A 27075-nucleotide genomic window follows, 5' to 3' on the forward strand; every position below is an offset into this window, starting at 1 on the left:
AGTCACAGTGGCTTCAAGGAAAAATACCACTGAGGTTTCACTGGGGGCAGCTAAAGATATCGGCAGTGTTTCTCCCTGTTAACAGCCCCACGGCCAGCAGTTACCTTTTGCTTGATGTCTGCTTGCGAAACGTGAATGACTAAGATCCCATCACTGAGGCTGCTGGTGGAGACACCTTAGGGCAGATGCAAAGTCAGGGGCCAGGAACTGGACAAGTTGATGCAAAGACAGGGAAAAGAGGCCCGCTTGGGGGTTCCCAACCCCACGCTTTTTCCCTCCTAGCTGGGCTTTATGGGGTGGCAGGCAAATACTCCAGCAGTCAGCGTCTGTGCTTGGAATAAGAAGCTGTCACAGGTGACTGGCATCCTACCTGGATGCTGGAGTGAGATGCCATGGGCCTTTATGCCAGAATCAGGCACAGGCCAGGCCTGGCTGCCCTGGGTTTTGTGGGCACCCTTCATTAGGTCATTTTTAAAATATTTATTTATCTGATGGTGCTGGGTCTTAGTTGTGACATGTGGGAATCTGGTTCCCTGTCCAGGACCCCCTGAACAGGGAACCTGGGCCCTCTGGGCCCCCTGCATTGGGAGTGCAGAGTCTTAGCCACTGCCACCAGGGAAGCCCCTCACTTGGTCTTTCAGCGAAGGAGCTGCTTCCTTGCTGGTGCTCCTGGGAGCTGAGTCCACCCAGTGAGTCAGCTTAAGATCGCCTGCTTCTTACCTCTGAGGGTGGGGTACTCTATTTTCTGCTTGATTTTGGCAAGTTCCACCACGTAGGCTGCTTTCTGAGTGAGGATGAGCTGCCGCTGCCGCGTCTTAAAGCCTTTCCTGTCGTATTTAGTGACTGGGACGCCGTACTGCAAGGAGGTGACCGTCACTGCGAGGGATGCTCAAATCACAGGGGAGGGGGCAGCCCACCGAGTCCCCAGTTCCTCGGACTCCAGCATCGTGGCTTCAGGCACTCAACTGAGGGGCTCAGATGGTGCACAGATGGGTTTTCCCTGAACCCTGGCTCTCTGTGAGATAGACGTGATTCCTGGCTCTGCCTATGGTGTGACCTGAGGAATTCAAGGCCCCGGCATCGGCCTCACCAGGCTGCTCTGAAAACTCAGCAGAGATGAAGACACTCTGCGGGCGCTGGAGAGCAATCTAACCTGGTCACCGGTGTCTGGTGCCCAGGAGACCAAGTGACCCAGCAGCCCTTGAGCCGCCACGGTCACTGGCTGCTGCGTGCCTGCGCCCCTCACACCCCCAACCCTCCGTCCTCCCCGTTCACAGAAACACAAAGGCACTGAGACCATAAGTCACCTGCCCAGGGGTCGCACAGCTCAGTTACGAAGCCCTCGTGGGTGCCCGGCACCCCCGCCACGCCGCTTCTAACGGGATGTTTAATGATTACGTGCATAGCCGCATTCCACTCAACTTCACAGGACATCAGACACAGTGGGGTGACAGATAAGGGCCGTAAGGACAGCAACGGGCACCAAAGATTACGGGCCCCCCTTGTCTCAGCATCTGGAGCAGCACAGCTGAGAGCTGGGGCCCCACAATGCACCCCTGCTTTCAGATAGTGCTTCCAGCCCCGCTTTGTGTAGGAAACACACCCTATTCTCAGACTTTGAGGGGAAGTCCTGTCTCAGGCGAGGACACACAGCTCCTTACCTGGACTTTCTCGCTGCTGAGGAGTTGAAGCACTTTGGGATTAATGTCTCCTTCATCTAAGGAGGCAACCAGAACACAGTGAGTCATCACTGGGTACCAGCCCTGGGCAGAAGCCAGAGGCATTGGCTGGTTTTACGTCTCCCTGTGACCTAGACCTCAAGCTGGGAGATAGCTGTCAGGAAATGCTAGGCGTCAAACATCTTCCTTTGACTCTTTTTTTTTTTTTTTAATAGGGCAAACGAGCATGTAGATTGAAAAAGGGACTTACCTATTCGGCTGTTGGCAAAGGGTTGATTTAGGCTTTCTGCATAGCCTTCTTTCTTTCCCCTGAATATTTCACTCGTGACCACCTTTTCCTGCATCTGGTACAGTTAAAAGTACAGAACGGTAGCCGTGAGGCTCTTGGGGGACCCAAAGAGGTCCATGTTAGCGCTGACTTTCCTGAACAAGTCAGGCTCCTTGGGGAGCCTTGCCACACCTCTGCCGAGGAGTCAGAGCACGCAGAAGTCAAACACATCTGGCTTGGACCAAAGCTCCAAACGTTCTACTGCTGAGAGACTGACGTTGACGCTTGGGCTTGTCCCTACTTGCACTGACTTCTTGGAAGTAGAATGTTCACTGTTTGAGAGAGCACTTTCTTCTAGGTCAGAGGTGACAAACTACAGCCCGCGAGCCAAATCCAGTAAAGCGCTGTGAGTGGTGTATATTTTGGAGCAGGGCTGTGCCCTTTATTTACAGGTTGTCTCTGGCAGCTTGTGTGCTGCCGTGGAACAGTAATTTCAACAGAAATGGTGTGGCCCACAAAGCCTGGAATACTGCCCTCTAGCTCTTCATAGGAAAAAAAAAATCTGCTGACTGGCAGATGAAATAAAACCACACCTCCAGAGAGGGGGCCGTCTGGATGGTGTTTCCATGGTAACAGTGCTAGCCAGACAGTGATGGTGCTTATGACACTTGCCACCTCAGGAGGGCTCTGTGCTAAGTGGTCCATGTGCGTCTTATCCTCAAGGGATGTATGAGGCATGGGCCTTGTGTGACCCTCGTTACAGGTGAGACGGTGGATGAGGACCGCGGGCCCTCGCGGGGCTCCACCCACCCCTCTCCGGTCCTGCCACCTGCCCGCATGCTGCGTGCCTACCAGGGCTCTCCTCTCGGCGGTGATCCCACGGCAGTACTTCCGGACCAGGTTCCTGGTGCACATCTTCCTGAGCAGATCGGATGCCTGTGTGGGGAACACACCTGTTTTCCACCTGCCTCCCTCACCCGCCCCCACTTTCAGGCTTCAGCCACCAAAACAGAAGCTTTGAAAGCAGGGCCGAACTCACTGTGATGTACAAGCAGCACGTTAATATTTTCTGATCAAAGAGAGCTGCTCATCTCCCACTCTTTCCGATAAACTGTCTTAGGGCTAAACTGGTGGTTTTTAACCCTGAATGAGTTTTGAGTCCCCTGGATTGCTGGCTAGGAGGTTCCAAGAGACGCCGACTCAGGGGCCCTGGTGGGAGGGGGCCCAGGAATCTTACAATCGCCCCCACTCTGTGCTCCAGACACACAGGTTCCCCGCAGCATCTTCTGAAAAACACTATTCTAAGCGACCATCCCTGAACCCATGTGAAAGGTTGCAATAAGGACAGAAGCCATTCAGAAGTGCCGTGTGTAAACAGACCTCCTCTGGTGTCATGCTTTGAGAGAGAATATGACAGATTCTGAGTTCAGTTGCTCAGGCATCGCCCTCACGGGGAAATGCTTTATCTGGGGAGGCAGCACAGAGCAACAGTCTTCCATGGTGGCTCAGCTGGTAAAGAAGCCGCATGCAGTGCGGGAGACCTGAGTTCGATCCCTAGGTCGGGAAGATCCCCTGGAGAAGGGCATGGCTACCTGCTGCAGTGTTCTGGCCTAGAGAATTTCTTGGACTGTACAGCCCACGGGGTCGCAAAGAGTCGGACACGACTGAGCGACTTTCGCTAAGCTCCACCCATGCCATCTGCCACATGTGTTCTGGAAGGGTCCTTACAGTTCCCAAGATGCCAGGAGGCCTCAGCCAGCTCTTGTCCAAGACGTTCTTCGGGACGTGATGCCGAAGGTTCAAGATGTAATTCTTGCGCACGAACACGATGAAATCCTCGTTGTCAGGACAGAGGGGCCTGTTGCGATTGATGAACCCCTTTATGAACCTGTGCGGGAGAGAGTGTTGTTAGTTGCTATTTCCTCGCTTCCTGTTTCTTCGCTGAGTTCTCTCCTGCACTGGTTTGAGTCAGTGTCAGCCAAAACGATGGGAGATTAAATTTGCTCACCACGTAGGGCCACGGGTCAAACCTGCCCCCAAAGACATGTTCTATTTCACCCATGCCATGCTTTGGTTTTATTTTGAGTAACCTGAATCTGGGAGGTATTGCATGAAAGCCAGATTTCCAGCTTTCCTTGAAAGAAAGCCAAAGGCCTGGCCAGACTGGCCCGAGAGCCATGGGCTGAAGCGGGGTGATGACTGCCCCTCTGAGGTGGACTGAGGGTTTCTTTTGGCCTCGGTACCCACCCTATGGTTCTTCTTCATCCCAGCTCATGAGACCTGCTGCACCAGCCTGGCCTCAGAAGCATTTAACTCTGTGACTTGAGAACTAGGCTAAGAGAAACGTCGAATGTTGTGAGCTATGATCACCGTCCAGTGAGGGTACTCAAAGGAAGGAGATGGAATGGAAGTCCTCAGGGCTGACGTCCTGCAGGAAAGACGGGTTCTCTGCCCAAAGCCAAAATCTCAGCCAAGTCCACGACCACCCTCTGCAGTATGGCGGCAGCACTCAGAAACCTCCCCGCCTTACCAAAGTCGATGGAGAACTTACTTCCTTACAGTCTGCACCGCCCACTTCCTCCTCTTGGCCTCCGTCCGAGCCAGGGCCCCACGCCAGTGGGCTTCGAGCGTGATGGCTGAAAGAGGTCACCGCTGGCATTAGAAGGTGAGCGCAATCCCTTAAATACAAAAGCCTCTTCAAGAATGATGCACCCCCTCCACAAACTCCTGGACGCCGCTGCAGCACTCTGCCAGTCCCCGAGATGGAAAGTGGGATGAGAGTCTTCAGTCTCTACCCAGAGGGACCCCTGAACCAGGAGGACAGAGGAGCAGAGGGAACTGGGGGGTATAAAGGCAAAGCCTGAAACCGTGCTGGGGGCCGGGGTCCCCAGGCCTTTTTGAGGGAGCAGAGTGGCCCTCGGTGACACAGGTTGGTCCCACCCCTGCATTTGCCCTGCCTCTATCTTGTGTAGAGTTTTAGCCATCTACGCTAAAAATCGGGACATATAAAAATTAGACTTTTGGCTCATGTCCCAATTTTTAAAAGCTTTTCAGATTTTTTTTCCCGTTAATTATGAAACTCAAAGTGCTTTTCTTGTGTTCCTCATGGCAACACTGTTACAAAAACAAACAACCAGAAACAGCCCAAACGTCTGTCAACAGAACAGCTAAATTGTGGTGCGCTCATAGAGCACCAGGGGTCAGCACACTGTGGCCCCCGGGACCAACTGCCCCGTTTGTAAATAAAGTTTTATTGCAACAAAAATGTCACACACACAAAAAAGTGGTATAATTTTATGGAGTTCAAAACAGTCCCACAAGTGTATTATTTCATGATGCATCCAGAGATGATAAAACTGTAAAGAAAAACACGGAACTAATAATGCGAAGTTCAGAAGAGTGGTGTGTGTGGAGGGAGGGGGTGATGCTGAGAAGTGATTTGGGAGGGACAGAGCAGAGGGGCTCCAAGAACAGTCATGGTGTTAATAACCTTAAAAAAATTGTCCTTTAAACACACATATATGTTGTGGATCAAATAAAACACGTCCACAAAACAAGTAGAGACTGCAGTGTTATAATCTCTGCTCAACCTAGACAGCATATTAAAAAGCAGAGATGTTACTTTGCCAACAAAGGTCCATATAGTCAGAGATACGGTTTTTCTAGTAGTCATGTACGGATATGAGAGTCAGACCATAAGAAGGACCGAGCACCGAAGAATTGATGCTTTTGAACTGCGGTGCTAGAGAAGACTCTTGAGAGTCCCTTAGACTGCAAGGAGATCAAACCAGTCAGTCCTAAAGGAAATCAGTCCTGGGTGTTCATTGGAAGGTCTGTGGATGACAGGGAAACGGTGGGCCTGGCAAACTGGAGAGGTCCTGTCCAGCTCTTACCTGCTTGTCTTTTTCTCATGTATGCTCTCCTTTCTAGGCAGCATTTGTACGTGGCTTGGATTCTCGCAACTTAAAACAAAACAAAGCTTTTGGTGAAGTGGCTTTCAATTGTGCATCTTAGCAGTTGTGACCTTCAGAAGGGGGTATCAGCAGTGGCCCTGGGGGCATGCAGGGTAGAGGTGACCGAAGAAGCCGTGGGGTGTGACAGGAAGGACCCTATTAAAATCAGGGCAGGGACTTCCCTGGGGGTCCAGTGGTTAAGAATCCACCCGCCAATTCAGGGGACGCAGGTTCAATTCCTACTCAGGGAAGATTCCACGCGCCACGGGGCAACTAAACTCCTGTGCAACTAGTGAAGCCCACACACCCCGGAGCCCATGCCCGCCACAACAAAAGTCCCCACAGTGAGAAGTCCAAGCACCGCAATGAGGAGTAGCCCCCGCTCGCCACAACTAGAGAGCCCACGTGCAGCAATGAAGCCCCAGCACAGCCGAACACGATAGATAAATTCTCAAAAGTCAAGGCTGAGGGAAAAACCATACCTAATTGATGTTTACTAAATTCAAAGGCATCTTCAGTAGCAAACAGAGTTCTGGGGAAGCGAATGAATATTTTGGTTCTAGAAATGAAAAAAAAAATTCATTATTCACTGGTCATCACCGCCTGCAGTGGGTTGAATAGTATCCCCTCTTCCAAATTCACATCCACTTAGATCCTCAGAATGTGATTGTTATCAGAAATAGGGTCTTTGGAGATGTCATCATAAAGATTGAGAAAAAAAAAACACACTGAATTAGGGTGGACCCTAAATCCAATGAGAGTGTTCTTAGAGAAAGACACACAGAGGAACATGGGGAAAAGGCAGCTGGAAGCGGCATGAGAGGAGCCCCCCAGCGAGACTGCGGAGGGAACATACCCTGCTAACAGCTGGGTTTTGGCCTTCTGTCCTCCAGAACTGTGAGACAATAAATTTCCATTGTTTTAAGCCAGCCATCCTACAGTTAATTTGTAATGCAACCCTAGGAAACTAATTCATCATTCAAACCCCAAGTTACTTCCCTGAGCTTTAAAAGGTGACGACACAGAGTATGGGTCCAAGTTTAAGAGGAGATCCCACCAAATGGCAAAGATTAACTACAAATGTGTGTATGTTTTGATGCCAAGCTGTGTCCGACTCTTTATTGCGACCCTGTGGACTGTAGCCCACCAGGGTCCTCTGTCCATGGGATTCTCCAGGCAAGAACACTGGAGTGGGTTGTCATTTTCTTCTCCAGGGGATCTTCCCGACCCAGGGATCGAACCCACGTCTCCGGCTTGGCGGTGGATTCTTTACCAGTGAGCCACTCACTGATCTCATATTGTCAGCCCACCCCTCTCCCCCAGCCCCAACACTTCAAGGGAAACTTCCCAAGGCAGCCACTGGGAGGCAGCACCGCGTGGTGTCACAGGAACCCACTTTCTCATCCGAGGTTATGGATGGGGGCAGATACAACCTCTGACCCCCATGACCCACCTCCCTTCAGAAGTGCTACGCCCAATTCCCCTCAGAAATCCGGTTTGGAAAAGCCACTGCCTCTGGGAGTAGGGCCCAGAATACAAGAATAAAGGATGGGATGGGGCCAGGGTGGTCATAGAGGGCTATATACAAATTGGCAGGCAAAGCCCATTGGCAGATTCAAAGGCAGAGATCCCTAAGGCTGCCATCTCTGCAGCCTGAGAATGGAGCCTCTTCATGCCCGGGCCCTGTCCTATGCAATCAAATTAACGCTGACCAAAATGACCAACAGAGCAGACGAAAATCATCCTGGTTGGCCCCACTGAGCTCTGCCTCAAGCCTTCAACATGAATGAGACTCCTCCTGCTCGCCAACAATGACAGCTCTGCAGTAATGGGACCCCGGGTTCCAGAACACCACCTTCTGGGAAGCTGGAGGAGCGTTCACATCACAGAAGTCCTAGCACCCCCCGAGAAGTCGGGCACACATTTGAGAAAGGAAGGGATCCAGGCACATAGGGGTGAGGGGGCTCACGTGGCTCCCGTCCGCCCGTTGACACACAGTTCATCCCAGCTCCCGACGCAGGTTAAGAACTCAGGGCTCCTTTACACTTAATCTCCAGTAGGCAGTGATGTAGCCTTTCTTTCTTGCCATTTAGAGTTTGTGATACTGGGTTTTATTATAAAAGAGATCTGTCTGGTCTTTGTCCCATTGCAGTGTCTCAGCTCCCCAAACCTGTGTGATTTCCCAAGTGATTAGAGCAACAGGGGCCTCTTTTGTTAACACTCTTGGTTTTTGCTCCTGAAATAGCTTCCAAGCGATACAGGTGCAACGGGTGTCTTTTTAAAAATTTATTTCCATTATGGTTTATTGCATGAAGGTGAATGTAGTTCCCTGTGCTGACCTTGCTGTTTATTGATTTTATATATAGTTTTATATTGCCAATCCGCACTCCTATTTTATCCCCTGACCTTCTTTTCCCTGGGTATCATTTATTATTCATAACAAACCCCTTTCAACTACACCATCACCTAACAAGTGATATTTGGAAAGCCCCTCAATAACCTAAGGATGGGAACTGGTCGCCAGGGAAACCAGTCTTAGAAAAATTAGAGAGTTGGAAGTTACAGCCCCACTGCTTTGGAGGGGAGAGGGGCTGGAGGTGGAATGAATGAATGACCCTTGGCTAATGAGTTTATCAATCATGTCTGTGTAATGAAGCCTCCATAAAACCCCCCAAAGAATGCAATTTGGAGATCTTCTGGGTACACCTCGAAGAGCTTCCTCCCCTCTCCCACATACCTTGCCCTGTTCATCTCTGCTACCCTTGTTCCTGAGTTATATCCTTTTGTAATAAACTGGTAATCCAGTAAGTAAAATATTGGGTTGGTGAAACATTCAGGCTTTTCCATAAGAAGTTACGGAAGAATCCTAATGAACTTTTTGACCAACCCTCTATTTTTCTTGATTCTTTGAACTGCTCTAGAATAATGAATCAAACCCAAGACAGGGGTCATGAGAACTTTCAGAAACTCAGGTGACAAACAGCTCTTGTGATTGGCTTCTGAGGGGAGAATGGCCTTGGAGGACTGAGCTCCCCCACCTGCGGGACATGACACCCCCCAGGGAGCTGACAGATGTGAGTTTCATTGCAGGACACCCAGCTAGCTGGTGTGTGTGTTGGAAGGTTCTGAGTGAGTGAAGTGTTGAGAGTGAAGGAGAGCATTTTCTTTACAAAACTGCATTTAAATTGAGTGGACGAAAGTATCTGCTAATAAATTTACGTAAACTCCTGAAGGATGAACCTCCAGGCTCAAGATGGAGACGAACCAATGCGTAAAACACTGTGACTGCGATTTCCGGGACTCACCTCCCTAACTTGTACTCCTCCGGTTTGTAGCCAATGTACTTGATCAGCCGCTCTACGCCCTCTTCTGGAGGCCCGTGCCAGTGCGGCCAGGTGTCTGGGCACAAGGACTTATACCTGGGGAGAGGACAGGCACATTTAGAAAGCTCCCGGGTCGGGAAGATCCCCTGGAGGAGGACATGGCAACCCACTCCACTATTCTTGGCTGGGAAATCCCATGGACAGAGGAGCCTGGTGGGCTACAGTCCCTGGGGCTACAAACAGTAGAACACAGCTAAGCAACAGCATGCACACACCTTCCCTGAGCTCCCCTAGAGATCTGCTTTGCTCTTCTGGGCATGCCAACCGCTCAGAGGAGACTTCACACCGAAGCCTCCTAGAAGCATCACTCCAGTCTCTGCCCCTGTCCTCAGATGGCCTTCTCCCCTGAGTCCCTCTGTGAGTCTCTCTCTGTTGTAAGAACCCTCTCATTGGACTTAGGGTCCACCCTAATTCAGTGTGATTTCATCTCAATCTTTATATTGACAACATCACAAAGACCCTATTTCTGATAAGAATCACATTCTGAGGGTGGATGTCAGTTTGGGACAGGAGGACACTGCTCATCAGAGGTTTATATTAGCAGGTAGGTAAATTATTAAAATAGCAGTAGGGGAAGAGATTGTTACTTAATAAATGCATATAAACATATTATCAAGACACAAGGCTTCTGGGAGAAAATTCAGCAAGATCCTCGGTAGAGAAAGGGATTCCCAGGTGGCACTCGTGATAAAGAATCCGCCTGCCGGGCAGGATATGCAAGAAAGCCAGGTTCCATCCCTGGGTCAGGAAGATCCCCTAGAGTAGGAAGTGGCAACCCACTCCAGTGTTCTTGCCAGCAGAATCCGGTGGACAGGTGCCTGGTGGGCTACAGTCCCTGGGGCTACAAAGAGCTGGACGTGGCTGAGCAACTGAGCATCACCATTGGCAGAGAAAAATCTGATATTAAACGAAGACTGAAAATAAACATCCCAAAATGCTGAAATTTCAGAGTGTAGTATCTTGACGTAAGTGGGATAATGCAAGGAATTGGATTAAAGTGTAACCTATGCCTGTGCTTTTTATAATTATGAAAAAGCTGTACTTCAGAGACTTCCCTGGCGGTCCAGTGGCTAAGACTCTGCACTTCCAGTGCAGGGGGTCACGTATTCTATCCCTGATCAGGGAACTAAGATCCCACCTGCTGTGAGGCATGCCCCCCCCCAAAAAAAAAGTTCAAAAGAAATTGAATGTTAAGTTAAAATATGGAATAACAATATTCAACCATGTTAACCTACAAAAACAACCATTTTATTATGCTTCTCTTGAAAGGGTAAAAATGTGTTGTTTGCACACACAACAAGCAGCCCAACTAATGCACAAGCAATTTGGGCCATGGCGGTGGTGGTGGATATATCATTAAATCCTTACCAAATCCTTGAGAGCAGCTTAATCCCCGTGTTGCACGTGAGCAATTAGGTCACGGGGGAAGAGGAAGATCGGGGATTCCCACCCAAGAATCTGTGGCTCCAATGCCCACCTTCTTACCACTACCCCTGCATCTTAATTTTTTTTTTTTTAACACTTGCGTGTCTTGACAGCCCATGAGGCCAAGGGGATTGCTCCCAGAATGACCCGCAATAAACCAGCAGCCCTGGGAATAGACTTCCCCAGCCAAGTTGACTCCAGGGGAGTGTGGCCCACGTCTGCCCTCTGGTGGCAAGTCTGTGCATTGGCCCTTGTACTTCCTAGATGCCAAAGAAGTACTGTTGCTGCGTTGCTGCCGAGTCGCTTCAGTCGTGTCGGACTCTGTGCGACCCCAGAGACAGCAGCCCACAAGTCTTCCCCGTCCCTGGGATTCTCCAGGCAAGAACACTGGAGTGGGTTGCCATTTCCTTCTCCAATGCATGAAAGTGAAAAGTGAAAGTGAAGTCGCTCAGTCGTGTCCGACTCCTAGCGACCCCATGGACTGCAGCCCACCAGGTTCCTCCATCCATGGGATTTACCAGGCAAGAGTACTGGAGTGGGGTGCCATTGCCTTCTCAGAAAAGAAGTACTGGGTTGGCCAAAAAGCTCATTCGGGTTTTGGGAAACCCAAATGAACTTTTTGGCCAACCCAATGCATTAGTGGTTTAGCGAAATGAAGGGAAGGTGGTAAACCAAGTCAGCTTCCTATTCTCTGGAATGCCATCACTGTCACAGCTGCAGCAGGTAAGAACCAAATGAGTTTCCTGGGGGGATGACCTTTTATTCATCGCTGCTCACTTCATCGGCTTAAGATCCACAAAACAAACTTTACCTTTGCAAGAAATGCTCGTACTTCCGTCGGTAGGCGAAGCCAGCCCGTCTCACCCGCAGGTGCTCCATCAGCCCCAGGTACTTGACCTGATGCCTGATAAGGAAGTCGTCGAACTTGCCTTTGGAAACACAGAAGGAGGAGTGATGATAAAGGAGCACATGGGCGTGTTTTATCTAAGACAAGACCAGAGGCTACACGCTGACGCTCTCTGGACTAGGTCTAGCCACAGATATGTCCTGTTAGGTTCTAAGTGTGTTTCTTTTAACGGGGGGTGGGGGTGGGGCTATCAGGAAAATCTGAACTTCTGGTTTCTCTTGAAAAACCATGATGGGACTTCCCTGGTGGTCCAGGGGTTAGGATGTCACCTTCCAGGGCAGAGGGTGCAGATTCCATCCCTGGTCAGGGTCTTAAGATCCCACATGCCTTGTGGCCAAAAGAACCAATACAGAAAACAAATATTGTAACAAATCCAATGAAGACTTAAAAAAAAAAAATCTTCAGAAAAGCCATAAGATCTGGTCATTCTGGACCTAGACTCTCATGTGGCGATAGGTGCCCTGTAGACAGGGTGTGCCTGCTGCAGTTCGCCACAGTCCCCTCCATTCCCTATTGCCTCACAGCCAGACTGCTTCCCTCATTTGCTCTTCCTGCCTGGCTGCATGACCTGATGGTGAGAGCATGGCGCAGGTTCAGCAAATACCCCAGGCCTAGACCATCTGGAAACGGAGCAGGCAATGGCACCCCACTCCAGGACTCTTGCCTGGAAAATCCCATGGACGGAGGAGCCTGGTGGGCTGCAGTCCATGGGGTCGCAAAGAGTCGGACATGACTGAGTGACTTCCCTTTCACTTTTCACTTTCCTGCATTGGAGAAGGAAATGGCAACCCACTCCAGTGTTCTTGCCTGGAGAATCCCAGGGACGGGGGAGCCTGGTGGGCTGCTGTCTATGGGGTCTCACAGAGTCGGACACTACTGAAGCGACTTAGCAGCAGCAGACCATCTGGAAAACTGCACTGGCTGGAAAGAAGCAGGGTGGCTTCCCCTCGCCACTGAGGTCTGCCAGGCTCAGCTTCGTTGGCCCCAAAACTGGCCAGGCTCTGAGCCATGCTCACAGGGCCCACAAAAGTCACCTTCCTTCCTATTCATTTACCTTCTATTTCTTTGATACGGTTTCTAAAAGCATTCTTTTTTGAAAATGTTATTTTTGGCTGTGCAAGGTCTTCACTGCCGTGCAGGCTTTTTCTCAGGTTGTAGTTAGTTGCCTTGCATGGGCTTCACGTTGCAGTGGCTTCTGTGGCGGAGGACAGGCTCCAGGGCTCAGAGCCCCCCGGCTCCAGAGCGCAGGCTCAGTGGATGTGCTGCATGGGCTTAGCTGCTCTGCAGCCTGTGGGATCTTCCCGGATCTGGGACCAAACCTGTGTCTCCTGCATCGGCAGGCAGGTTCTTTACCACTGAGCCACCAGGGAAGCCCCGTTTACCTTCTGTTATTAAATACTAACGACAAGCAGCAAACCTGTGCTGGTTTTTAGGACTTTACCCTGCTACCATCTTGGTTTTCCTCCCGGCCTCCCTTCCCTCCGCTCAGGGTTCCAAACGATTCTCAACTCACTGGGTTCTTTCCTCTCATTGGGCTTGATGCAACGGATGTACGAAGGTTCCTTGGAGATGAGAATTTCCAGAAGGCTGCCCAGACTGTTTTTAAACTGAGTCCCCACCTGCAGGGAGACAGAATGAGCTGACCACACAGCATTGCTCCCCGTTTATACAGAAAAGGCTGGCTCAAGGCGGAGACTGGTCTTTCAGACCCGAACTCTTAACAGACCAGTTCTAGTGGGCTGGCCAAAAAGTTCACTCGGGCATGGTACCGCCAAACTGGAATGAACTTTCTTGGCCAACCCAGTACTTACTACCTGTCACGAGCCGTTTTGCCAATGAAGAGAAGGGTTTGGGTGTCCTGGCATGAGAAGCCTGACCTCCGTCTGGTGCAGCACAGGCTGGACAAACATGGTCCCAGGATGGTTTTGTCACTCATTGAATGGCAAGCGCCCTGCAGGAGCCAGCATTACCGCTGAGCCAGTCTCCTTGTTACCAAGCTTCCTTTATGAGAGGACGCTCGTTATCGTAGTTTCTTTCTTTGATGGGTAATATCTTCCTATAGACTGTAAACCCCACAAGGAGAGGAGGACCCCTATCTGTTTGGTTGTTCCCGGATTCCCCTGTGCCCAGCACAGCACCTGGCACACAGTAGGTGTTCAATGAATGTCCGCCAGTGAACACACTGGTTGCTAACCTTGGAAAATATATATTTAGTAAAACTTGTTAGAGAAGGATATTTCCAGAAAAAGGAGTGGACAGCTTACAAAATACAGTTAAGTGAAGTGATTGCACTTTGGTGCAAATTGGGTGGTTTCTGCTGCCTTTCCAATTTTGCACAGGCACCCCCCCAACCACACACACACTCACTGTTGGTGCCCTTCTCCGGTTCTCTAACTCGGCCACCAGGAAGCATTCCTTCAGGATTCTGTTTTTGGACCTGCACAGCACCTGTAGGCAAAGAGAAGTGACCGCCACACTTGCTGCTTCAGAAATCACGAAGGGCTCTTCAGGAAAGTTCACATCGGTGTGTCTCTGACGGACCAGAGCTGTTTGCCTTGGGAGCACTTGAAAAGAGGACGGAAAAGGGACTTCCCTAGTGGTCCAGTGGTTAAGACTCAGCACCTCCACTGCAGAGGGCGAGGGTTCGAACCCTGGGCAGGGAACTATGATCCCTCATGCCGTGTGTTGTGCGGCCAAAAAATGAAAACAAAGGTGGTCTTGAATTGTCTGTTCTGGCCATGAAGTACTGGAATTCTAATAGAATACATCAAAGAGAAAAATCCAGAAGGCCAAACCTCCCAAATCAGTATTCTGAGTGATATCTCATAACCTTCAAACATACACAGAGTTAAGTTTCAGACTTACTTCTTTCAGATGTCTGTAGAGGAGATCATTGTTCTTTTCCAAGAATCCTGTAAAACATTGAAAAAAAAAACCTCCTGAATCAATGGCTTTGATTAAAAATATAATTCCATACTGATTGCAAAGGGAAATCCTAAAACTGATCTCTTAATTAAGAGTTTCCCAGACTGGGCAATAATGACATTTGGGGCTGGGTCATTCTTGTTCTTGGGTGTCTGTCCTGGGCACTGTTAAGATACACAATGTAAAATTTACTATTTAAACTATTTGTAAGTGTGCGTTCAGTAGCATTTCATGAATTTACATTGTTGCACAAGCATCACCACCATCCATCTCTAAAACTCTTTTCTTTTTCCCCTGGTGGAAATTCTGTACGGGTTAAGCACTAATTCCCCATGCCTCGCTGCCTGAGACCCTTGATAACCACTGTTCTACTTTTTGTCTTTATGGATTGGACTGCACACCTCACGTAAGTGGAATTCTTTCATATTTCTTTTTCTGTCTGGCTTATTTCACTTAGCACCACGTTTTCAAGGTTCATCCACATAGTAGCAAGTGTCAGAATTCTTGCCTTTTTGAGCCTGAAATATGGCCCATTGTAAGGACAGAGCACATTTCGTGTGTCTATTCATCCATCGATGGACACTTGGGTGCTTCCACCTTTTGGCTACTATGAATAAAGCTCCTGTGTACATGGGTGTTCAGATACCTGTTCACATTCCTGTTTTCAGTTCTTTTGGATATCTACCCAGAGGTAGTCAAAATAAACTTTTGATGACCTTAGCAAAGCCACTTCTGAAAAACTAATCCTAGGCATATAAGGCGGAGAAGGCAATGGCACCCCACTCCCGTACTCTTGCCTGGAACATCCCATGGATGGAGGAGCCTGGTAGGCTGCAGTCCATGGGGTCTCTAGGAGTCCGACATGACTAAGCGACTTCACTTTCACTTTCATGCATTGGAGAGGGAAATGGCAACCCACTCCAGTATTCTTGCCTGGAGAATCCCAGGGACAGGGGAGCCTGGTGGGCTGCCGTCTATGGGGTCGCACAGAGTCGGGAAGTGACTTAGCAGCAGCAGCAGGCATACAAGGAGCACAGGCTGGCTAACTGAAATATACAAAGATGTCAAACACAGAGGACAAGAGACAAAGCTGGAAACAACCACAGGCCTTCAGACAGGTGGCAGGACACAGCCCCATGGGGCGTGCATGTAGCTTTTCAGAAGAAACGCGGAGGAATCCGCCACTATGGAGAGTGAATGCAGGTCTGGAGGCAAAAGGCCTGGGTCTGACCTCCAGCTCTGCCACTTAATAGCTGAGTGACCTCAGGCAAGTTACTTCACATCTCTGAGCTCAGTGCCTCATAGATTAAAAAGGGACCAATAATGCTGCCCACTTGACTGAGTTCTGTGAGTTTTAAACAAGAAACAGAGGTAAAGCATTTGGGACAGGACCTGGTCCATAGAAAGTGCTCAATGGATGTTAGCTGGAGTCCAAATCGTCGCCAATATCTATTGAATGAAAAATGCAAAGGAGATAACACAAAATAGCCATCTGTATTGTTTAGACGTGTATTTGTGCTCTTTAGATATGCGGGCATACACGTCCCCACGTATGTAATTATATGCATAAGATATTTTTATTTTCCAGTTGATTCTTGTGGTTACCTAAAGGAGAGACTAGGAGTAAAAGGGGTTCTTAGTTTCCCTTCTGTACCTTTCTGTATTGTGAGCAATTTCTAGCCTTACATGTGTATTGGTGAGTCACTAAGTCATGTCCAACTCATTTTGACCCCATGGCACCCACCAAGGTGCCTCTGTCCATGGGATCTCCCAGGCAAAAACACTGGAGTGGGTTGCCATTTCCTTCTTCAGGAGATTTTCCTGACCCAGGGACTGAACCCTCATCTCCTGCATCGGCAGGTGGATTGTTGTTGTTGCTGGTTTTTTTTTGTTTGTTTTTTTTTCTTTTTTTACCACTGAGCCACCAAGCAAACCCTACCTTCCTATTACTTTACTTTTTAAACAAAAATCAGTAGGTTATCTACTTAAAGAGATTTGTCCTATTTAACATTTTTTTTCCTTCTTGGGCTCCCTTGTGGCTCCGCTGGTAAAGAATCTGCGTGAAATGCAGGAGACCTGGGTTCGATCCCTGGGTTGGGAAGATCCCCTGGAGAAGGGAAAGGCTAGCCACTCCAGTATTCTGGCCTGGAGCATTCCATGGACTGTATAGTCCATGGGGTCACAGTCAGACACGACTGAGTGACTTTCACTTTTCTTTTTTATACCTCTACATATTTAAGGGGAAAAAACCCCTAATACATGGTATTTTATTTTTTAAAACTTTTTAGTGAAATAAATTTATGTAGAAGTAAACATTATCTGGAACCTAAAGCAGAGGTGACAAAAGAAAATGCATGAAAAATGTGTTGCAAAAATGTTCACAGCAGCGTTATTCATGAAAGCAAAATAGTGGAAACGACCCCCATGCACATAACTGATGAAGGGATACGCAACATGTGGTGTAACCATGCAGTGAAATCTTATTTGGCAATTAAAACAGAGTAACAGCAGGGATGAACCGTGAAACCATTATCCTAAGTCATAGAGAACAAAGCGGCCTTTATCAAAGTTAAGAACTTCTGGGCTTTGAAGGATGCCATCAAGACAGTGAAAAAAGATAACTCACAGACTGGAGAAAATACCTGCAAACCATCAATTTGATAAGGGACTTGTAGCTAGAACATAAAGAACCATACGACTCAACACTAATAACTAAAACGATTTAAAAATGCGTAAAGGACGCAACAAACATTTCTCCAAGGAAGAAATGCTAATGGCCAATAAGCACAAGGAAAAATGCTCCGCGTCACTAAGCATTAGAAAAATGCACACCCAAACCACCACTTCACACCCAAACCACCACTTCACACCCGCTAGGATAGCTGGAATCAGAAGACAGACCATGCCAAGCGTTGGTGAGGAAATAGGGAAACTGAGGCCCGCACACTGCTGGTAGGAAAGCAAAATGGTGCAGCCACTTTGGAAAACCAGTCTGGCAGGTACTCAAGAAATTAAGAACAGAGTTATCACGGGACCCAGCAACTCCACACCCAGGTATTTACCCGAGAGAAAGGGTGACATGCGGCCACACAAACACAGTCATGTTGACAGCAGCATCATTCACAACAGCCAACAAGTGCAAAGACCCAACGCCCACCCGCTGAGGAGTGAACCGACAAAGGGCAGCGTAGCCGCACGGTGGAACGCCATCTGGCACTTAGGAGCGAGGATACGGATGGACCCTGGGAACATTATTCTAGGGGAAGGAAGCCAGACACGAAAGCCCACACGCTGTGTAAGTCCATTCTTAGGAAATGTCCAGAACAGGCAAATGTCCAGACAGAAAGTTGACTGGTTTGTTGCCCAGGGCTCTGGAAGATGGGCTAGGGGAAAACGGGGAGTGCCTGCTAACATGCATAGGGGTTCTTTTGGGGGTGATGGGGTGATTCTGAAATAGAATGTGGTGACAGGTGTCCAAGTGCACAGAGAATACACTAAACACGTGTCAATTGCACACTTTAAGTGAGTGAAACAGAGGCTATGTGAATCATCTCAGGAAAGTAGTTATATATAAAATTACTACATTTTATAATGCTTAATTTTTTTTTGATGTGGAACATTTTAAAAGTCTTTATTGAATTTGTTATAATATTGCTTCTTTTTAAAAATTTTTCCTATATTGCTTCTGTTTTACGTTTTGGTTGTTTGGCTGCGATTCATGAGGGATCTTAGCTCCCAACCATGCTTGCGTTTAAGGCATGGTTAACCACTGGATCACCAGGGAAGTCCCTAAAATACTTCTGAAATGCCGTGATGGCAGTGGGGCTAGGGAACATTTGAGATGGATATGCAGCGTGTTTAGAGTGGACTCGGGGGCACCTGCATGGCTGTGACCTATGACCTTTACCCCATAGACACTCACCCCTGGTGCAGTACGTGACCTCTCCCGCGTAGTGGAAGAGCCGAAACTCCATCCAGCCAATCTTCTTTCTGCCCTTTGGACCTGCCAGCTTCCGGCTATAGCAGGACAGAAACAGACAGGGGCTGAACCTTCCTACCTCACGGCAACAAAATGCACCAACGTATAAAGCAAAAGCTGTTTAGGATTGTGATGATCAGCTGAAGGTCAACACTGAGTCTATTTTGCCGGGAGCCAGCGTGAGGAACTCTGCCCATGGCAAAGGTCATGAGGAAGGAGGCTTGGCATACGCAAAGGCGTGATCAAGCCTCAGGAAACCCTCTGTTCCCGAGCATCTAACCCCAAAACCAGAGTCTGTTTTATGCTCTCACCTACATCTCTGACTTTACGGGGGGCTCTCCCCCATAACCGTTTCTCTCGGAGAAGGAGTAAACAAGCAGTTCCAAGGCAATAAAAATTCCTGGGTGTGATAAGAGTGTTTCACCTTACGGACTCCTCTGAAGGTTATCTAGCCCACCTGTATAGGTTCATCCGGCCACATGTGATTGTTTACAGCCTCCCAACCTGAGAGGCACGAGATGTTTTAGACTTACTAAAGGCAAATTCTTTTGGGGAATTAGAAATTATTAGTATAGTGGGTTGGTTAGGAATTATATTGGTGAAGCGTTCTTCATTTGTTGTGTCAATAATTACTGCTAATTCCCTGCTCTGGGTGGGACAAGGATGTCTCAGGTCAAACCTCTCTGCTGACAGACTAGCTTGTGTGACAGGATTATCCATACTCCTGCCACATGATTGTTTACTACCTCTCAACCATAAATAGCACAGAGAGTTTTGGAGTATTTTGAGAGTCTTAATTAGCATAGGGCTTTTTCTTCTTGTTGAGTCAATGATTGCCACCAGGCCTCCATATCCTTAGGCACCTGGGAATATATTAATCAATGTATTTGGAATATAGCAAAGGAAATAGAGTAGTTTTTGATGTTAGCAATACTAGACTTTTTGAGTTAATGGATTTTCTCTTTTGTAATACATCACTGTACTTTGTTATAAATCACTGTGTCCTTGCTATGTAAAAATGTAACTTTATCATATCTTAAGACTAAATAGATCTTAAGGGGAGCATTGGTGAAAGGATTTTCAGTTGTTGGGCTGATGTTTGCTGCTAAATCTCCATGTTCCCTACCCTTATAATGAATATAACTAGCATATAGGAGAAATAAGCATTAACCTTTAAGCATATAGGAGAAATAAGTATTAACCTTTAAGATGAATCATGTTAACCTTGGGTTAAATAAATTCCTTTCTTGACTGTAACTCACTATACCCTCACCCTATAGGAATGTAACTTTATTTGGAGGGCGGTGCCTGGTTTAAAAAAAAACACGCTTAGAAGAAATAAGTTTTTTGGTTATCAGAAAGAAAGGGTCATAAAATGTCAGCAGGTCTCACTCATGGCCAGAAGATGATGTACCTTTTCTATACATTTATGTGAAGCACCTGATTTTGATAAAGGTCAGGACTGCTGACTCCCGTGTGACTCTGTATTCATCCCTATGTGTAACAAAAGGTATATAAGCAAACCCAAAAATAAAGAAATCGGATCAGTTTCCGGAAAGACTGATTCCCCCATGTCGCTTCTTTCTTGCTCCCATTTTTCTGGCTGAATTCCCATCTGGAGCATGGATGCTATTCCACATAATCCAAGTTATTCAGCCTCTTTTTCTCCACTGATCTTCCTACTACACTATCCATTTCTAATCTCTCTACATCTGTGATTAAATATGTATTTTTCCAAAGACGCCGACTCCGTCCCCCCACCTTCGAATCACCCTGAATCCACCGGGGCTGGACCCCGGCACTATTTCAACTATTTCTTCCGGCCACAGACCAAGGTCTCACTAAAATTAGACCCTTCCTTCTCACGAGCTCTGAGGGATGAAAAACGTACATGAGCCACACAAACACACTTATTTGTACAGTGAAATAAGGTTCATTTTTCTTGGTGATGACTCAAAACAGATTTTACTACTTTACATTTTTATGACATGGAGAGACTAAGATATTCACAAAACATTGTTTTTCAGATTCGGGTGATTTACAGTTTTTTACAACTGTTCTTGAAAGGCATATACAAGTATATTGATAGCACTCATATCTGAAGTGCACAGCTCAATGAATTTTTGCAAACCGAATTCTCCTGTGTAAATAATACCAGAGCAAAAGACAGAACATTTCTGGTCCCTGAGAACCCCCAACCTTGAGCTCTCTCCAGGTACAGTCTGACATCTAACAGAACAGGTTGTTTAATGGCAACCCACTCCAGTACTCTTGCCTTGAGAATCCCAGGGGCGGGGGAGCCTGGTGGGCTGCCGTCTCTGGGGTCGCACAGAGTCGGACACGACTGAAGCGACTTAGCAGCAGCAGCACTCTAGGAAAGTGGAACCATACAGTGTGTGCTCCTGTGTGTCTGATTTCTCTTGATTACGCATTTTTGTGATTTATCTACATCACTGCCTGCATTTAGATTGTTCGTTCTCCTGGCCATATATTATCCCAATCTGTAAAGATGTTACAATTAATTTTTCCAATCTTTTCTTAAAAATTTATTTGTTTATCCTTGGCTGTGCTGGGTCTTTGTTGCTGCTCAGACCTTTCTCTAGCTGTGGAGAGTGGGGACTACTCTCTTGTTGCGGAGCATGGGCTCCAGGGCTTCAGTAATTGCAGTTCCCAGGCTCTAAAGCGCAGGCTCAGTAGTTGTGGCGCGTGAGCTTCGTTGCTGCAAGGCATGTGGGATCTTCCCGGACCAGGGATCAAACCTGTGTCTCCTGAACTGGGAGGCAGATTCCTTCCCACTGAGCCACCAGGGAAGTCCTCTTTTTCCAATCTTGATTCATATACTTATCCAATTCCACTCACTTATCCTTTCAATATTCTATAGGTTTGATAAAGTCACTACCATATATTGAATGTTTGCCATGACCAGGAATTACACTAGGTGATTTACATGGTCATTTACAAATGCTCTATGGCAGGCATATTAATTACCCCAGGGATGGAGGAGCCTGGTGGGCTGCCATCTGTGGGGTCACACAGAGTCGGACACAACTGAAGCGACTTAGCAGCAGCAGCAGTAGAAGGGGAAACTCAGACTCAGGAGTACTTACTGCTTGCCTAAAGTCACGTGTCTATTAAGTGTCTGAGCTGGGATTCAAACCCAGGTCTCTGTGACTCCAGAGCACATGCCCTTAAATTCTCTCCTCCTCGTCTCAGAGTGCATTCCATTTCTAGTTGACTTCCTGGGACTCTAAATGCTCTGTGTCTTCATCTGTGGGGAGGTGATGTGGGTACACACACATGTAATGATTCACCAGGTTGCACACTTCACATCTACACACATCACTGCCTGTGTTTTACACCTGAATTTTTTTTTACTGTTTCATGCATGTGGACATGCCCAAAATGAAATGATGATAAATAAAGATACAAAATCTTAAAAAAAGAGTTCTACTTGGAATTTGCATGAGCTTGACTCCTGCCAATGAAAGTTGTGCAGCTGGTGTATCATCATGCTATTTCTATGTATGAATTAGTAGCTGGGCCTTTCTATGTATGAATTAGTCCAGTGGTCAAGACTCTGAGCTCCCAATACAGAGCACATGGATTTGATCTCTGGTTGAGGAACTAAGATGCTGCACAGCACAGCCAAAACCAAATTAGTAGTAGCTATACTATTGGGGAGCTATACTAAGGGGGCTACCCTTGTGACTTAGCTGGTAAAGAATCTGCCTGCAATGCGGAAGACCTGGGTTTGATCCCTGAGTTAGGAAGATCCCCTGGAGAAGTGAAAGAATACCCACTCCAGTGTTCTGGCCTGGAGAATTCCATGGACTGTATAGTCCATGGGGTCACAAAGAGTCAGACATGACTGAGCAACTTTCACTTTCATACTACTGGGGAGAACTGTCCACATACCTAAGAAAATGATGTACAGTTGACCCTTGAACAACATGGGGCTTAGGGATTCCACACAGTCAACAAATTGTGTGTAGCTCGTAGCTGGCCTTCTGTATCCATGGATTCAACCAGCAGGGGATGGGGTCACGAAGTACTATAGCATTTACTATTGAGAAGAAAAACCCGTGTATAAGTGGATCAGCACAGTTCAAACCAGTATTGTTCAAAGGTCAACTATACAGGGGACTTCCCTGGTGGTCCAGGGGCTCAGACTCCACGCTTCTGATGGAGGAGATCCAGGCTCAATCCCTGGTCCAGGAACAAGATCCCACAGGCCATAACGAAAGAGTTTGCATGCTGCCACTAAAGACCCTGCATGGCATGACTAAGACCGAGGACAGCCATATACACACACACTAGAAGTCAACTGCACAACTACATGAGCCTTCCCCACGCAACAGCCTGGCAAGTGAGACACCTACGTTTCAAAGTGTGCGTGCTTCCCCACTTTCTCCTCCAACCTCTCCAGGAAACTCAAGTCTGTAGCAGGACCAGGACGAACACACTCTTCATCCTTCAAAACAGAAACAGAAGTTTCCGGTCACAACACCACATTCCATCAATTCCAAGTTTAAATGCTCCCAGAAGCTGTGGCAAAATGTAGTGGATTGAACCATATCATCTTGTGCACAAGTCTGGGTCAACATTTCCAGGGGGAAGAAGGGGTAATCATCTTATCAAATCTGATTAGGGAACCATGGAACCAGAGGGACTGGAAACTCCAATGAAAAGTCAGCTCTCCCGCCTATCTGACGTCTATTTCCAAAGACTTCCCAGGGACACTTTGCAGCTTCCACAACCAACTGAGACACCAGCTGGCCAACAACATACCTTCTTTAATGAGGAGCAAAGCCTTCAGAAAAAGCAAGCCATAAAACTAGTTAAGTCTAACCTTCCCCAGTTCACAAGCTGTTTTACTTTCTATGTTGGGTCCTCAACAGTGATAACATTTAATTGATCATCTTAAAAAAAAAAAAAAAGAACCGAAAGAATTCCATGGTGGTTCAGCGGCTAGAACTCTGTGCTTCCACTGCAGGGGAGTGGGTTCAATCCCTGGTCAGGGAACTAAGATCCTCCATGCCAAGTACTGTGGCCGAAAGACAGCAGAGAACATCTTCTACACCCACCACTTGCAGACCCATAATATGTAACAAGACTGAGAAATAAAGCTTAAAAAATAATGAATCAAAATTGACATATACACGCTACATTATTTAAAACAGATACCCGACAAAGACCTACTGTATAGTACAGGGAACTCTGTTCAGTATTCTGTAATAACCTGAATGGGGAAAGAATTTGAAAAAAAATAGATACATGTATATATGTAACTGAATCACTTTCTGTATAACTGAAACTAGCGCTACAGTCCAATATAAAATATTTTTTAGAATGAATCAACCCTGTAGCTTTTATTAAAACAACAAGAAAACTGGGTTCAGCTTGGTGAGACAATTCTTACAAAGCAACATTTCTATGCTCTCTGAATCCATCTATGGCAAACCATAGATGAATTTGAATAAGAGGGGAAAGCTCAGTCTAAAACTTGGAGTGAAAATTCAGCAAAAGAGTTCAACTTGCATCCTTCAATAATACAGTGGATTTCACTCTTAACTCTTTGTAAGCCTGGAGAAAAGATCTTCTGAGTATTGAGGATACCATGGAATGTTAATTTTCTCACCAGAATGGAAATGATTCCTTTGTGTCTCTCTTCTACCAAATCACAGATGATCTTGTTGTTGAAATATTGAATTGGTTCCCACTAAAATGACAATGAGGAAAAAGAATTCTCCAGGAAGGATTAAAATTGAGCATCAGATATATTTCTTTTAAATTGATTGTCCAACTTTTCTTTTCCAAATCTGATTTTTTTTATCTCTAACATTTCAAAAAGAATACTTGCTGAATATCAAAATAATTTCCCAGGAAACAATCAGAGAAGGAGTGGAAAAAATAATTCTCAGTATTCATCAGGAAAAACCTCCAATGAAATGATATTTCTCACGGAAATGTCTTTTGCTTGGTTAAGAAATCAAATGAGGAGAAAACATTGAAACATTTACCTCTATACCTTCCATTTCATATTCTGCCTGTTCCGCTTTTAGGGTTCTCTCAATTAATAGTTGCTGGAGTTTCTCATTGCAGTAATTTATACAGAACTGTTCAAAACTGGAGGTGCAAAAGATTTAAGTAACTAAAGCTACGTGAGTAGACCAAGTTTTTCAAAAAAATTATATTTACTTATTTTTAAGGATGCTTTTTCCATACAGAAAATTGAAGTCCTTATTAAACAAATAATTTAATAAACTGATAAGAAGAGTCAAAGTAAAAGACATTTGCATTTTTAATGGTTATTCTGGTTCTGGAAAAGTTTATGAGGCAGGGGCTATGCAAACCTGGAGAATTTCTAGGAACAGGAAAATGAGTTTCAATAACATCAGAAATGTCATAAACCAGACTCAGACCTTAAAGGAAAAGGAAGAACCAATGGATCACAATGAAATCAAACAAACTCACCCATTCTTGTCAAAGACTTCAAACCCATAGATATCCAGCAATCCAATCACAGTTTTCCCAGGAAAGTCCTAGTCAAAGTAACACACACCATTAATCATTGAGGTTATTTACTTTGTAACACTCAATATCTGGCAACTGCCCCTGAATCTGGGATGTGGCTTTCAGAAGAAACAGGGTGGAGATAATTTTCCCAGCCTGCCTCCTCCAGCCTGCAGCCTCCCTAGGTCCCATCCCTGCTTTATATTCATCATCAGAGCAGAGAGACTGACCTTCCCCTTCTGAGTCACTTCCTTGCTTCAGCCCTCCTCAGCCCCCTAAGCCCACATTCAGTCCAAAAACAGAGCGAGATAGAAAGAGGAAGAGGAGAGGAAGGGAAAGAAAAAGAGAGATGGAGAGAGGGAGGGAGGGAATGAGGAAAGAAGGGAGCTATTGACAGCAGGAAGATATGTTCACCCAGGAGAGAGAGCATCATTGGATCATTTTCAACAGAGGGCCAAGTGCTGTCAGGCAAGGATGGCTAGATTTTAAAAGAATATGACTGTTCTTAAGGGACACTATGTAGCATTCTGTATGATGCACTGAGTCAATGTATCCAAATCCATCCTTTGCACATTTCCTCCATGAGTCTCACCGCATCCATGCACCCCCGTTGCCCTTATATCATTGCCTCAACTTCCAGCTTTGCATCAGCCCCCTTTTTAATTTTTTAAACGTTTATTTATTTTTTAATATAAATTTATTTATTTTAATTGGAGGCTAATTACTTTACAATATTGTATTGGTTTTGCCATACATCAACATGAATCCACCATGTTGGGAACACCATACACGTGTTCCCTATCCTGAACCCCCCTCCCTCCTCCCTCCCTGTACCATCCCTCTGGGTCATCCCAGTACACCAGCCCCAAGCATCCTGTATCATGCATCGAACCTGGACTGGTGATTCGTTTCATATATGATATTATAAATGTTTCAATGCCATTCTCCCGAATCATCCCACCCTTCCCTTTTTAATTTAAATAATTCTGCTTAAAAAGGAAATATGTCCTTAGGGTGAGTTCAAAGGACCTGTCTTTTTTTTTTCTTATACACGTTAAAATATACTACTGTTAAAATGAAAAGGTTCTGTGTACACTTCAAATGCTGTGCATCCCAGACTTGGGTACACCCTGACAAGATCATTTGTCAGTGGACTTTCGTGAGCCTACTGTGTGCTAGAGACTGGGAATGTAGGCATGAAAAGACAGTATCTCTGCCCACCAGGAGCTTATGTTCAATTCTCACAAATTCTTTAAAGGTGTTGGTTATAAAACATGGCCATGTTAAAGAGCACAAGGCACACAATATGCGTGGACCAACCTTGTTCACTAAGGAGGAATTGATTTTGTTGACCAGCCAAGTAAATGTTCGCCCATAAACAGCCTTTGCCATTGCATCTCTAGCATAGGCAGAGAGATCTAATGTCAATGGGCATATCACCTGGGAAGAACAACATGTACATCATTACAGAGGTTAAAAAATTTTTAAAGCCCCCAGAGTTTTCAACCCAGGCTTTAAAGATGACTGGGGGAGAGGGGTGGTCTTCCCTGACGGTCCAGGGGCTAAGACTGTGCTCCCAATGCAGGGGACCCAGGTTCGATCCCTCGTCAGGGAACTAGACCCCACATGCTGCAGTGAAGACCTGGCACAGCCAAATAAATAAATAAAGATGACTAGAGAAGGATACTTGATGGGGGAAGAACCTCCTGCCTGTGCTGTTCCTTGAGTGCCAGGCACTGTGCTGAGATACAGCCTCAACCAAGACACACAGTTTCAGCCTCTGTGGGCTCATATTTGGCAGAGGGCATTCAACAAGCCAGGGCTTCCCAGGTGACACTACTGGTAAAGAACCTGCCAGCCAGTGCTGTAGACACAAGAGACGCAGGTTCGGCCCCCGGGTTGGGAAGATCCCCTGGAGGAGGGCACGGCAGCCCACTCCAGTACTCTTGCCCGGAGAATCCCATGCACAGGGGAGCCCGGCGGGCTACAGGCCATGGGGTCACAAAGAGTCGGACACGACTGAGTGGCTGAGCACAGCACAAC

General features: G+C 46.8%; 1 protein-coding gene across 1 annotated transcript in view; it reads right to left on the reverse strand.

The window, feature by feature from the left end:
- MYO1H (myosin IH) overlaps positions 1-27075 on the reverse strand; it is a 40806-nt gene that overhangs the window by 2886 nt on the left and 10845 nt on the right. The window contains exons 9-28 of the mRNA XM_069557021.1: positions 26353-26472; positions 24994-25061; positions 24540-24645; positions 24158-24238; positions 22899-22990; positions 18463-18557; positions 14481-14527; positions 13983-14063; positions 13129-13234; positions 11520-11637; positions 9206-9319; positions 6383-6459; positions 5841-5909; positions 4499-4583; positions 3676-3835; positions 2800-2883; positions 1930-2023; positions 1662-1717; positions 721-856; positions 105-175 (exon numbers count right to left, since the gene is read on the reverse strand). Coding sequence (XP_069413122.1) covers positions 105-175; positions 721-856; positions 1662-1717; positions 1930-2023; positions 2800-2883; positions 3676-3835; positions 4499-4583; positions 5841-5909; positions 6383-6459; positions 9206-9319; positions 11520-11637; positions 13129-13234; positions 13983-14063; positions 14481-14527; positions 18463-18557; positions 22899-22990; positions 24158-24238; positions 24540-24645; positions 24994-25061; positions 26353-26472 — 1860 coding nt within the window. The remainder of the gene's footprint in view (positions 1-104; positions 176-720; positions 857-1661; positions 1718-1929; positions 2024-2799; positions 2884-3675; positions 3836-4498; positions 4584-5840; positions 5910-6382; positions 6460-9205; positions 9320-11519; positions 11638-13128; positions 13235-13982; positions 14064-14480; positions 14528-18462; positions 18558-22898; positions 22991-24157; positions 24239-24539; positions 24646-24993; positions 25062-26352; positions 26473-27075) is intronic.

This window comes from Ovis canadensis, chromosome 17 (genome assembly GCF_042477335.2).
Source record: "Ovis canadensis isolate MfBH-ARS-UI-01 breed Bighorn chromosome 17, ARS-UI_OviCan_v2, whole genome shotgun sequence".
Classification (NCBI taxonomy): domain Eukaryota; kingdom Metazoa; phylum Chordata; class Mammalia; order Artiodactyla; family Bovidae; genus Ovis; species Ovis canadensis.